Source organism: Prosopis cineraria, unplaced genomic scaffold, assembly GCF_029017545.1.
Source record: "Prosopis cineraria cultivar Desert tree isolate PC_DT_omini unplaced genomic scaffold, ASM2901754v1 PC256, whole genome shotgun sequence".
Taxonomy (NCBI): Eukaryota; Viridiplantae; Streptophyta; class Magnoliopsida; order Fabales; family Fabaceae; genus Prosopis; species Prosopis cineraria.
Window position 1 is genome coordinate 19,789 of NW_026555583.1, and position 13,729 is coordinate 33,517.

Here is a 13,729-nt window from a genome sequence, read left to right on the forward strand (position 1 = left end):
TTATTATTATTATTATTATTATTATTATTATTATATGGTAATAAATTTTTAAGTTAAATTTAAGGTGTACAATGATATTTTAAAGCAGACGTCCGTCCCAGCTCCGTTCCCATGGAAGCGCTTCGTTTTGGTGAAAATTCGGAATCCGATACGTTGAGTCGTTGACGTTTGTTATTTCGCGTGCTCCGCAATTTTCATTTTCGTCCATAGGGTCCTGAAGCTTTGTTGATTCCGGGAAAAAATCGCGATGGTAATGGACATTCTCGTCGCCGATACTGTATCACTAGCCGCTGCGAAAGGCCTTGGGGTTGCCAAGCTCCTCTACGCCGAACAATCGTCTTCTTGTTCCCCGCCATCTTCCAAATTTCTCCAGATCTCGGCCTTGATTTTGCCGGTGGACGCCCTTGCACCGCCGCCGGTGAAATCTAATACATGCAGAATGCCGCGTCGGACCCTTATCCGCAGAAAACAACGGGCGAAGCGCCGGTTGTCTGGTGGTGATTCGGGGGACACAGATGATGAGGGATTCTTCTTTGGTGATGGCGGCAATCCGCCTTTTGGCCGCGGCGGTTTCGGTGGGGGTGGTGGGAGTTGGAATTTTAATCGATTCGGAGAAGGGCATAGTTGGGATGATTCATCGTCTTCGTTTTCGGACCCTGCGTTCGATTTCGTCTATCAGGTTCTGTCCTGGATTATGCTTTCCAATTGTCTGCATTTTGCTTTCAAAAAGATTGTTCAAGATTTTACCTATGGAATTGTGGATGCCGATAGAGAAAAAGTTCCCAGGAGATTGGCGCCAATTTGCTGATTTGGTGCTTTTATCACATGTAAATCAATGCTTGCCGGTGGAAATTGTCATGATTGGGGATTACTTCTGTATTTGAACAGGATTTTAGATCTTCATTTTCGTTCATGTAAATATTGTATATAATTCTCATTTAATCTATTATATGATTGTAGATTCTTTGTTTGGATACGCTATTGTGTTTTAGTGTACTGCACTTATTGCTTTTGTTACAGTTTGCTAGTGAATTGTCATTCAGTTCTTTTAAATGTTGGTTATTGCCACCAAAATCACAGGATATAATTGAGGCTACTACTAATTTAGTTTGCAGGTTTCAATCTCGCTTTTTGCTAGGTTCCCTTCAATGTTGTTATCCTTATCAATGCTACATGTATTGTTACAATGTGTGTTACTAATTCTTGCTCAGTTTAGATGCTGCTTATTAGTACCACACTAAGTCACAGGGTCTAATCTATGCTACTTTGTAGGTAGTTATCAATATCCCTTTCTACTCCACTTTTAATTTAATGTTCTACTGTTATCAAAGTGGTCAATGCAAGCATTTGTTCTTGCATTGTGCTAATAAATTGTTATTTTATTCAATTTATGATGTTGCTTATTACCGCCCCTAGTCAAGCTGGTCTATGCTACCAAAGTTGCAGCGTCTCTCCTTGCTTCAGTTGAATGGCTTACAGTTATCAAAAGTAGTCAATTCAAACATTTATTGTTGATGTGTGTGCTAGTGAATTGCTGTCAGTTTAGATGTGTTAATTGTTGCCACGTAAAGTCACCGGCGTCTAGTCTGTGGTTCTTGGCGGTTTTAGTAGGTTATCTTGTTTATGATGTTGAGAGGCATTTATTGGCCTTGTGGCCAACTTCCATACGGTTTTTGATCAAAAGTTCAAAGTTAGCTTGCAATCTGCTAATAGTACTGCACAACTACGTAGCCATAATCGTGGACTGTATTTGCGGAAAGGGCAAAAGGAGGAATAGCTTGAGACTCTAGGCAATAACTTCTTGTGGATCTTTTTATTTTTGCGTGAAGCACCTGTTATCTTGTCCCACATCAAACTAAGAGGACTTCGACAAGCCCAGATTAATCCAATTGAACCGGGATGAGATCCTTTCAAATCAAAGCTTTATCAACAATGATTTGGTATTCTCTGAGCTCAAATTTAAGACCTCTAGTTAAGTTGATTTAACTTTTTTACTAGTTGAACTAAATGTCCGGTGGTAACTTCTTATGGATCTTTTCTGAGTGATTTATCAATAAAACTTGGTTGAGGTGGACTTACACTATGATATTTGATTGTCTTTTTTTTTTTCTTTCTCTCTCTCTCTCTCCCCTCATGTTGATGATAGGTCTTAGTTTTTTCCATGGGTTTCGACCGAATGCAGTATTTTTGTTTCCACCTTCTTATTTGTTTAGCTCTCCTATCTGGCTGTATTTTAAGGTTGATATTGCCTCAGGAACTTTTTTAGGAAATATACCGTCGTCCTGTTCTGTCCTTTATTGATTGATAGATGAAAATTGAAAAAGGATCACGCTAGTAACAAATGCCAGGATTTAATTAGCTTTATACAAATTATGCCTAGTCCTTGGCATTATTTGCATTTCAAAGTTGTCGGGTGAGATTGGCCTTGACAGCTTGTGTTTCTTTCTTGTTCTTAAAGAATACTTTTTGCATCCCTAGATATAAATCCTAATTCTTATCTTTCTTTTGTTCCTAAATATAAACCTCAATACAAGTTTTTAGGTATAATTAATACTTGTTTTCAAAAATTTCCCTATAGAGAATGTAACTTTCCTATTTCACCCATTAATTTTTATAAGTAGATGCACTTTTTCTCATGACATGAAATAAAAGAGTATAAACTAATTTTTACTTAATACTGATTTTGATATCCCATTGATTTGTGTGTTTTTCAGTATTAGGGTTTATGTCCAGGGACCAGGAAGTGCTTTCTTGTTTCTTTCTGCCATAGTGACCTTTTTTCTGGAACCAACGAAGGGGTCACTATTTTACAAGATCCAGTTTATTATGAGGGTTTGAGTTCAAATCCTAGGAGAAGAAAATATTATTTTCTTTTAGAGCACTTCATAGGAAAAATCGAAGAGTGCACGTTTGTCTATCAATGATTCTTCAACAGTACCAGAACGTGAGTCGCTCCATGAGGCAGTGGCTGATACTTTGAGACAAGAAGTTGCCGTAAAGATGGTAGAGAATTCTGGGGAAGTCTTGAGATGTCAATTTAGTAATTTACTAAAGGCAACTTAATTATGAAAATTTTGAATGACTTGCAAGAGGCACGCTTTTCTCTTATTAGCCAGAAAATAAATGAATAAAAACATTATATAATGACGTATTATCATGTTTCAATCCATTCCCCGTCTTTCTGTCTGTCTTTTTCTTCTTTTTTCCCCAGAAACGGTTGTGACTTGTGAGAGAGTTTATTCCCTTTCAGATTATATGAAGTGAATTTTGAATTTGGGACGCATCAAGTGACAAAATGAGTACAAGCACTAACATCTGTTGCCTGCTTACGGAGCTTTTGATAACCCATATACCAACCTTTTGATTTTACAGCCCAGAAAGAGTTAGCATGCTATGACACGTAATGGTGTCATGATCTTCACTTCATCCAGTCTCACCAGCCTGACTTTTTAAGGGGAGAGGTGGAATTTAGGTATTCTATCATTTTACATACATTTTCCTTAGTGTTGTTCGTGGCTTATTTCCAGTTTTTTCAAACAAAAAAAAACATTTTAAAATTATTTAATTATTTGTTTATAAGTACTTGTTTAACCAAAAAAAAAATGTAAATCAGTTGGGTCTTAAAAACTCATCAAAATTAAAACATGTTTTTAGGCTTAAAAAATAGTTACAGATCAATCTCATTGACATTCTCATATCAACAATGAAATTTGAGTTAGTGGCTAAATTAATAAATTATTAGCAACTGAACTAGCGTCTATTGGTAGCTTGTTTACTAGTATTAGTTAGTTATTAAATTAAGTCATATTATAGTTATAATAGGAAATCAGTGTATCAAATTAAAACTGGTATTGCTAAAAATGAATGCATTAAATTTATATTAGAAAAATTAATTTTTTAGTCTTTTAATTTTTAACTCACTTGCAATTCAACTTTTTAAGTATGACTCGCTACGACTCAATCCTTTAATTATAATTTATTACGATTCAATCTCTCAATTTTTGACTCACGTATAACTTAATTTTTATTTTTTATTTTTTATTTTTTTAAAAAAAATCCTTATAAATTAAAAGAAATTAAAAAATGCTTATATCTTACTCTATAATATCCCATCTTACTCTTTGATGTGGATCTAAATTAATATAAAAAAATAAAAAATAATAAAAGTTGAGGAATTGAATCATAAATAAATTAAAAATTTAAAAACTGAATTACAGCAAGTTATATTTAAGGGATTGAGTTTTAAGAAAGTTAAAAGTTAAAAAAAATAAAAGATTAATTTTTTTATATATTAAGTTTTCTTTTTTACAAGTGTGAAGGAATAAGCCACAACTCATACAATCCATCTAAAGCTGGTTATATCAGGTCTTTCTGTTACTGATGTGATAAATAACTTTCATTATCTGCCACGAACAGTGACGAATCCAGACTTGCCAACACGGGGGGAAAATCTAAAACCATCAAAAATATTGGGGCCAAAAAACTAATTTTCACATTTTTTATAAAAAAATTAAAAAAAATATGAAGGAGCAGTGGAATTGGGGAGGGGCTTCCCCCCCCTGCATTCGTCACTGGCCACGAGGAACTTGCACGTGATTCTTTCTGTAAATGACCACGTGTCCGCATACTATAAACATGGGGTTAGATTTGGACCCCCATCACTATGGTTAGACCAGAACAATTCGAAACTGATTTTAATAGTTCAGATTTAAAATTTTTGAACTCTAATTTTTCATATAGAAAATTATTCTTTGCTAAAGTGACAGTTCTAAAATTATCTTTTATTTTAAATAATAAAATTGTATCAGATAAGAACCATCCAAATTGGTGCGCGCGAAACCGGATCCCTGACTGTCGCAGATCGTCAATGTAATGCTACTGTTGTCTTGTGATTGTTTGACATAGATAGATAACGTAACACTGATGAGTGATGACCATAGTACTAAACGTATAAAAAGAAAAATTAGAAAAAAATTGGTATAGCATCTTAATCCTCTTAATTTTGTTTATTAATAAAAAAATTATTAACTCTATAAATTCAAAATATTCTAAAATGAGTTTTTAAATTTTTCAGAGCGGTTAATGAGATTTTTTTAAAATAAAAATCAGTCGAGATCATATTTTTAGGATTAGATTTTTTTTAATTTTTGTAAAAATGAGTATTTAATTATGATCATTTGCCGGAAGTTCCGAAAGGTAATGTCAAAGCACAGTAAAGTTTAAATTATGACAAAACCGTACGTGGCATTCATCTGCTGGGAAATTACTTTTATTTTTTTAAAAGAAAAATAAAAGCCAACAATGATTAAGAAAAACAAACAAACAGTTTGGATCCATGAATCTAGCGTGGATTTCGGACGGAGATTGAGGCTCTTTATGGATTTTCCCGAAGAAGCTTTATGTCTATCTTAATGCTGAATATTCTCTGATAAGATACAATTAGTGACTTTTATTGGTAATAATCCGAATTAAGAGGGGCCACGCACACGGTGATGATTCTTTGTTCATTATCATTATTATTTAATTATTTATATATAAGTGCAAATGGGGACACCAAAACGATTTGTTTTTGGTTGTGTCACTTCAGGGTGTATTAGATTTCAATTCACATAAACAGCCAAATTAGAAGTGGACGATTTTAATTATTTGGGTTAGTTTCATGAACCTCACTCCCGAATCGTGTTATTATTTTATTATTTAGTAAACAACTTGGTTTTCTCACTGAGTATTCTTTCAGTATAATAATCTTTCGTTGTCATTATTCTTAAATAAATGCTAATAATTAGTATCACTGTGTCTATATATGCATGTAAGTATAGTGTGACATGTGGATCTTCAGCTATTATTTGCCGACTATGGAAAAAATATTACGTGCACAGCTCAGCTAGTAGTACGCAGAATAAAATAAAGAAATGAAAAATAATAATTTTATGGATAGGAAATTTTTTTTTTCCACATCACTGGATAATGAAAATAAAATAAAAAGGTTTTTCTGTAGTTACAAGAGTTTGACATCTCATACCTCTATCACCGCATTACTCAACTCTTATCAATTATAGTCTAAATTGGCCTTATTAGGTGCAAAGATAGCTGATATATATATATATATATATAAACGAAATATATTTTTCCCTTGCAATATACAAGATATATAATAAATAAAAAATTTTGAAGATTGTATTCAAATTTATTGAATTTAAATAATTCAAATATGCAGATAAATATAAAAAAGGAATAAAATTAAGATTTCATGAAATCAATAAAATACGGGAAAATATTGAAAAAATGTTGCGTCTAACTTAAAATGATCAAACTATTTATAAACTATAATCATTGTATTTTTTAAGATAATTTTGCTTCATTTTTTTTAGTGAATTTACTTATCATAAGCGTTGCTCAAAATAATCAAAATGAAATCAATTTTTCGAAGATGAAAAGAATTATCCAAACTATTGTACTTTAGATATGAGGACGTGGCCGGGTTCCACTTGTTAATTAAATTCTTTACATTAAATATGTTTTTCAGAACAGTGCACTTCAACAAAATATAGTTTGTCATCTAATTTTCGGCAAAAAAATAATAATTTATTACACATTTTCTAAGTTTTATCTATTTTAAATTTATTTTTTAATTACTAAATGTAATTTTTTTATCTTTAATATTTTCTTTGCTATATATTTTGGCTTATACATTCTTTAGTCTTAGAGGTCTTATGTCCATATTTTTAATTGTGGATCATGTACGAATACTCATGTAAAATACAGATTCTCAAGTTGTAGATATTGAAGTTTGAAGTGCAAATGCCAAAAAAAAAAATACAATAATTATAAAAAGTATATGTTAATTTTTAAGGGTCATTATTTATTATTTATACTTTTCTTTTTCTATTTTATATATCATGAGATTCGAAGACGAGCTAAGTTTGAATATGAGCGAACAACGAGAAGACGAATAAATCAACGCACGATTGAGAAGTGAATTGCATACAGAGTATCTAATCATCTAGATTACTTATTGGATATGGCGGTCCCACTAACTGCGAAGCGACGAAAAGGATGGCATAGTTCATGAACCTAGCTAGGAATTTTTTGAAATTATTTATTTATTTGTCGACATCAAGAAGTATTCTGTTAATTAAATTAAATTATTCTATTATAATGTATTTGGCTCGTGCTTGTCCGATCCAGAGCTTAAACTATTATTAATTGACTCGCAATGACAACTTCATACTTTTGGATTAAGTGTATGTTTATTCTTAAAATATTTTAAAAAAAAACATCTAACATTCTAACATTTTTATTGAGGTAAATTTTTTGTTGAAATTATTAAAATGAAATATTTTTATTCTTTTATCAAAATTTCAACGTTGATCTTGAATGTTGATTATTAAAAAAGTTGATAAAAATAGTAAAAATACTTTGTTGTAATAACTTTAAAAATAAAATTATTTCAACAAAAATATTAAAATATTAAGTGCCTTTCAAAAAGTACTTTAAAAATAAAAATACACATTTATTTTTTTATTTTTCCTGCTAGGCCGTCCTCCGAAATTTAAAGTAATAATTTGTTAGCGTAAAAAGAACATTGTCTTTTTTTTTTTTTTCTGAACTTAGTCAATTAAGTGCACTAAGCACATAGCATGCATGTTATCGAATACTTTAATTAACAAGAAATTTGAGTATAATACTGTCCATCAACAAAGGTCGAGGGCATAGAACTTATTCATTAGATTTTACTCTCTCTATTTAAAAATATAAGACATTTTAAATTAAATTTTAACTTCCAACAAATTAACTAACCATTCAAACTAACATCCTCTTCTCATATTTATCCTTATTTAATGAGTTAATTATTTTACTTAAAAATAAATATAAAATTATTTATTTATTAGGAGCAAATGTATATTAATTATTCTTTAAAATAGTATTCAACACTTCAAAAACTAGTAGTATTTATTGCCAAGATTTTTTTTTAAAAGACATTAATATGTACATGACACACACACACACACACATTTTCCAGTTAGATAAATTTTTTGAGCGTAATTCTGTCGGCACTTTTTTCTAATCTTTACTATATCTTTTTTTCTATTCGCTACCTTTGGAGGCAAAAACTAGTAGTATTTATAATTAATTACCCATACAAGCACGATGGTTTTTCCCTTCTTTTGAAAGGCACTAATTATAAATACTACTTATAATAATAATAATAATAATAATAATAATAATAATAATAATAATAATAATAATAAACTAAACTTGTCATTAAATTGGACAGTGCACTAATTATATTCAAACATTAACAGTCAAATCATAATTATGAAACTGTGTGATCATATTAATTACAAACAAGGCATTTTATTGAATAAGTTAAAATACTGGTTTAACAATTTCCTAGTTAAATCAGCATGTGAAATTAATCAAATTTTCAATACTATGCTTTTAATTAATGACAAAAAGTCACAAAATATTAGACTTTTAAACAACAAAGTGTAAAAAATTAGGCATATATTCCATTTGTCTTTCTATATTAAAATACTTCCTCTGTCCTAAATTATAAGATATTTTTAGAAAAGATTTAAAGTTTTAAAATATAAGACACTTTGATAAAAATAAAGTTTTATTAATGATAGTTTTTCAATATTATCTTTTTCATATATTCTCTCTTTTCAATATTATTTTATCAGTTGAGTATTAAATGAAGGATATTTTTAAAAATTTATATCTTTATCCTGAAAAAAATAAAATTATAAAATGTATTTAATGAATTTTATTAATATATAAAATTTTGTTTAAATATTTTATAGTTTTAGATGGAGGGAGTACTTCAAGGCAATCAAACTGGATAAGGCGCAATACCTTCAAAGTTCAAACATTAGGTGGTTCCATTTCCCCCCTTTTAATTATAGACAGCATTTTTGACAACAATAAGAGAATAAATCATTAAATACAATTGAACTCCTTTCGGTCTTCTCAATCCAAGAATAAATGCAATATCCCACACATACAAGAGGATGTAAGAATATGTATAGGGAACAAGAATAGCTAGCCAAGGTTAGGCAGACACATGTATGCAAGTCAAATATTGCGTACAATGTGAACCCAAACAACATGACTTACCAACTCTCTCTTACCTTATTTTAGTCAAATCAAACCCTAAAATTTTACCTTTGTCCACCTTCACTTTTTTTTTTTTTTTCCTTTTGTTGTCATGAATTATGATGGAACCTTCATTCTAAAATGCCGCCCTAAAATTATTATATCTGCTTAAAGTTGTCATGATGAGTTCACTGGATTCACTGTTGGATCCACGCTTTGTCGTGTTAATTTCCAACCACTTGTTATTCCTCACTGGACACGAAGGTTCTTGGAGAGTCTCGTGTTTGTTACTTTTTAAAAAACTTTTGTATTGTTATTTAAATTTATGGACAAGAATGCTCCGTCATGATCTCGAATCGGAGTAATGTTAGAATTAGAATTTTTGGCACTAGAAAAAATAAATTTATCTCTTTCAAATTTATTATTCTCTTTTTTTCTTTTTTTTCTTTATTGTTTAATTCAACCTTCAATTGCACAATTGCAAGTACAGCAAACCAATGAAGGGCATTCAACGAGCTAATTCTAAAGTCTCAAATCTTCATTCTTCATTTACTAGTTCCTAACTAGTATTTGGGGTGAGGATGAGCAGGTCTAATTTAATTTAGTCAAATTAGATCCTTTTTATCTATTTTTTAAAAGATTAATAATTAAATAATATCGATACTTAGGTATAATAAAATTATAAGTTAATATGGGCTTTGAGTTAAAAAAAATTGAATTTTAGATCTAAGCTAAAAACTAAAATTAAAATAAATTTAAAGTTTAATATATTAAAATAAAGACGCAAAGTATAAACATACCCCAAAAAAAAAAGAAGAAGCAAAGTGTGAGAAGAAAAGAGTGCAAACTATAAAATATGAAAATTCATACCTCGTACATATCATTTTCCCTGAGTATGTCCTTTCAACTAGAGGTGAAAAATAGACAGACTTGACTCATATGAGTTCAACCCATAACCCATAACGACCAGGTCCTTAAGTTTGATTTTTTAAAAATAGACTAATTTTTAAAACTTGATTCTTATTCAAATGGCTTAAAGTCGGGCCCATAAACCATTGATTATTATTTTTTTATTTTTAAAATTAAAAATTTTAATTATAACATTTCATATATTATTAAAATACAAATTATAATATTAAAAAGTTAAAAATAAATAATAGAAAATCAAATCTTAAAGTATAAACATATATTTTAAAAATAAATGATAGAAAACTAAATTTTAAAGTATGAGCATATATTTTAAAGTTTAAATTTAATTTAAAAAATAAGATAAAAATATTTTACTTTTTTAGAGTTAAAATAAAAAAGAGCCACTTGAGTCAGAGCTCATTTTTTTTAGGGTATATTAGGGCTGAGTTTCAAAGCCTGATTTTCATAAAAAATGACATTTTTTAAGCTAAATTTTTTAAAAAAATGGGTTTAAATGGTAAAGCCCGACCCTTGTTCTGAATTCTACCTTCAACTACATGTGGCTCTAGGATGTTGCTATTTAATATATATATATATATATATATATATATTAATATATATAGAGAAAGAGAGAGAGCAAATGATATGTTCTGCTTAAAAGTTAAGTCTATACATATTATTAAAAGTTAGGAAACTTGTATCGATTTATTGAAGAATAAGATCTCCACATTCATAACAATCTAAATTAGTGAGTTAAATATATTATTTATTACTTATGAATATACTATGATTTGGTATGAAATTTATATTATACACGAATGTTAATTTTCCATGAAGGATAACAAATAATTTTAAATCAAGGTAAAATCTTATTTCAGAACAAACTAATAATAACTTATTCAAGTAAATTATATATATTCTTCCAACGACTTCTTTCTCCTCATTTGAAACTTTTTTCAAACGTGTCCCACTTCCCTTTTCTGTTGTTTCTTACACGTCTCTTGGTCTTATATCAATCTCCGCACATTCAAATGATGAAAGGCATCGATCAGACCAACGTCTAATTTTTGCGTCAAAGTTCATTGCATTCGCCATTAAGAATATTTTCTTTTAAATTTGGACATAAATAGATTTGATAAATATGTACGGTCCTCTTCTTTTGTCAACCATGCCTCGAGTTAGCTAATCACTTCAGAGTTCAAACATTGAACAGTGAAGACGATTTAAACTAAGTTTTTTACCAACAAAGGAAAAAGAAAAAACTCTTACCAAAACTACAGATACGTACATCTTTTCTGGTCTATGAATGCATTGTTCAGTCCGGGGGCAAATCAATGGGCAAGAATCTCCTATTTGCAAATGATAAATTTGTAGTTTGACTCTATTTTAATATTTGGATTGAATGATACCAAAATTTCAGTAATGTGCCGATATGCTTCAAAGTAATTATCAATCTATCATTCAAGGTTATGTGCATATATAGATTTTAAAAGTTATTACATAGTTTAAATTAAATTAAATTAAAAATATTTATATTAAAAATGTTAAAATATTGGCATACTTAGCTCCATTTATCATTATTTGTATAGATAAAGCATATGGTGATAACAATTGACTAATAATTGATTAAAATTTGTAAGTAACTATTATTTTAAAGGAAAACTAATTAAAAATTGATTTTTTAAATAAATTAAAAATTTTAAGTATTTGTATTGGCCTAAATAAGTCAAGAGTCTTGGAGCGAGATTTGATTATATAAGTTTTTTTTAAGTTCAGATTTATTTGAGCCAATATGAAGTGAGCCTGCTTGTATTACTAGCTTTGAAATTAAAGATACATGACAAAATATTTAATACATAGCAAAATATTTAATGTTGCCAATTTTGCCCTCTTTTTTTTTTTCATATGTTCTTCTATTATATTGGAAATAATTATGTTCTAAATATAATTGGCCATTAAATGTAAAGTACCAAATATAAATTCAAACATTAATTTCTTATATTATAATGGACCAGCCTTTTCTATCTGTTACACCCAACATAAATACTTTTATACTCGTAAAAACATCAACCGAGATTGGGTTTATTGGGAAAAAAAAAAATTGGGTCTATTTTTTAAGGATCTCAAGGACACACTTATGACTTATTCCACATTAATGATCAACCTACTAAATTTTTCCAAAAAAAATAACATTACCGCACGTGTTTGGCCAGAGCTTACTATCTGCGACTAATCGCTTGGGATTTGAAACTTTCAAATTAACACCATCATCATCATCAATCACAATAAGTACCTTTGTGTGTGACGGTGGAAACTTCAGAACATGATCGAAGGTTAAACGATAGTATGATAAGATATTCAAATAATTTATACTTTGTTTATAAATAATCTGCAAACATATAACCAACAAAAAGTTTAATTGAGTTAGGTTTCGCGACTCATTAGGATCAGGTCGTTACGACATTCCTTTAAACTCAAAGAGCACCTATAAAAATATTTAAATATTGTTCATTAATAAAGTTCTCATATTGATAGTAGGATTTGATTTCACGATTTTGTTCCAGACCAACTTTTGTTGATTTCCTTTTAATATACAAATAAAGATATATCTTACCTATTGGACACATGGAAAGATAAATTCTAAGATGAGTTTATGTTATATTTTATTTAAAATAAACAAATTATGGAAAAAGTGCTTATTTTTATGTTTCATATTATATTATAGTATTTTCTATTGCACATGGGTGTTTCTTCTATTTTTTTAAGGTTAAGGGGTAAAAATACTTAAAATTTTTTTTAAAAAGAGCACTAAGTATTTTTGTTTTTTAGTTAAAATAATGTCATCTTAAAAGTGTTAAAAATAAAGCAAGGTCACTCCAGGTTCAAAAAAAAGGTGCAATTTTGCGTGGTTGAAACTAAAAAACAAGGTTGACTATTAAAAATGATTTTTGACCATTTCCACATGTCCTTTTGCATTTGTTCCTGAATTGTCCTTCTCTCTCACACATACAAGAAACCCATCTTTTTTATATATTTCTCTAATCCAGAGTGTAGTTCTTGCCATTTTTCGTTGATTGAGCGTACCAATTCAGTTGCCATAAAAACCAATGGAAAAGAGTGACACGATGAGGAAATCCTTGTTTTTATCCAACTAGATTTTGCAAACCCGTGCGTTGCACAAGGATGATTCTATCTTTTGGTTTCATGGATCCGGGCTTTTCCAAATTCTGGAGAGGGAGAGAAAAACAACAATTCAAAAAGAGGAAAACCAAAACATGCGTCAAATTATTAGTCAAAACAAGAGACTTAATAATTAATAAATGTTTGGATTAACAATAAGGATAAAATTACTTTTTTTTAAACTTTTAGAATGATATTGTTCCAATAAAAAAATAAAGATGCCAGACCTCCTTTCATGAAACATTTGGGACATTTTTTGTCTTTCAACTTTTTTTTTAATTGAAGATAATTATATTCAAAATATATTCAGGCATTAAATACAAAAACCTCGTTTTATGAAACTTTAAACCTTAATTGTACTTGTTAAAGCTTGATGTACTTTATTTTTAAATACATAAAATAAAGAAAAAATAGCATTCAAGGATTACCATATAAAATTTATATCTTATAAAGACTAAATAATTTTAGAATAGCTATATTAGTGAATGATTTGAGACGTTTAACCCGTTTAATTTTAACAACAACCTATTTGTAATTAACA

General features: G+C 29.3%; 1 protein-coding gene across 1 annotated transcript; it reads left to right on the top strand.

Annotated features, from left to right (window-relative positions):
- The first annotated feature begins 102 nt into the window (after positions 1 to 102).
- On the top strand, positions 103 to 1,038 carry LOC129296100 (uncharacterized). Its single transcript, XM_054934698.1, has one exon. It carries the CDS (start codon positions 248 to 250, stop codon positions 806 to 808), a length of 561 nt encoding a protein of 186 aa, XP_054790673.1. The 5' UTR covers positions 103 to 247; the 3' UTR covers positions 809 to 1,038.
- The last annotated feature ends 12,691 nt before the right edge of the window (positions 1,039 to 13,729 follow it).

Bases quoted from the DNA above. Each gene is read 5' to 3' on its own strand.
- LOC129296100 (XM_054934698.1), top strand. From the start codon at position 248: ATGGTAATGGACATTCTCGTCGCCGATACTGTATCACTAGCCGCTGCG.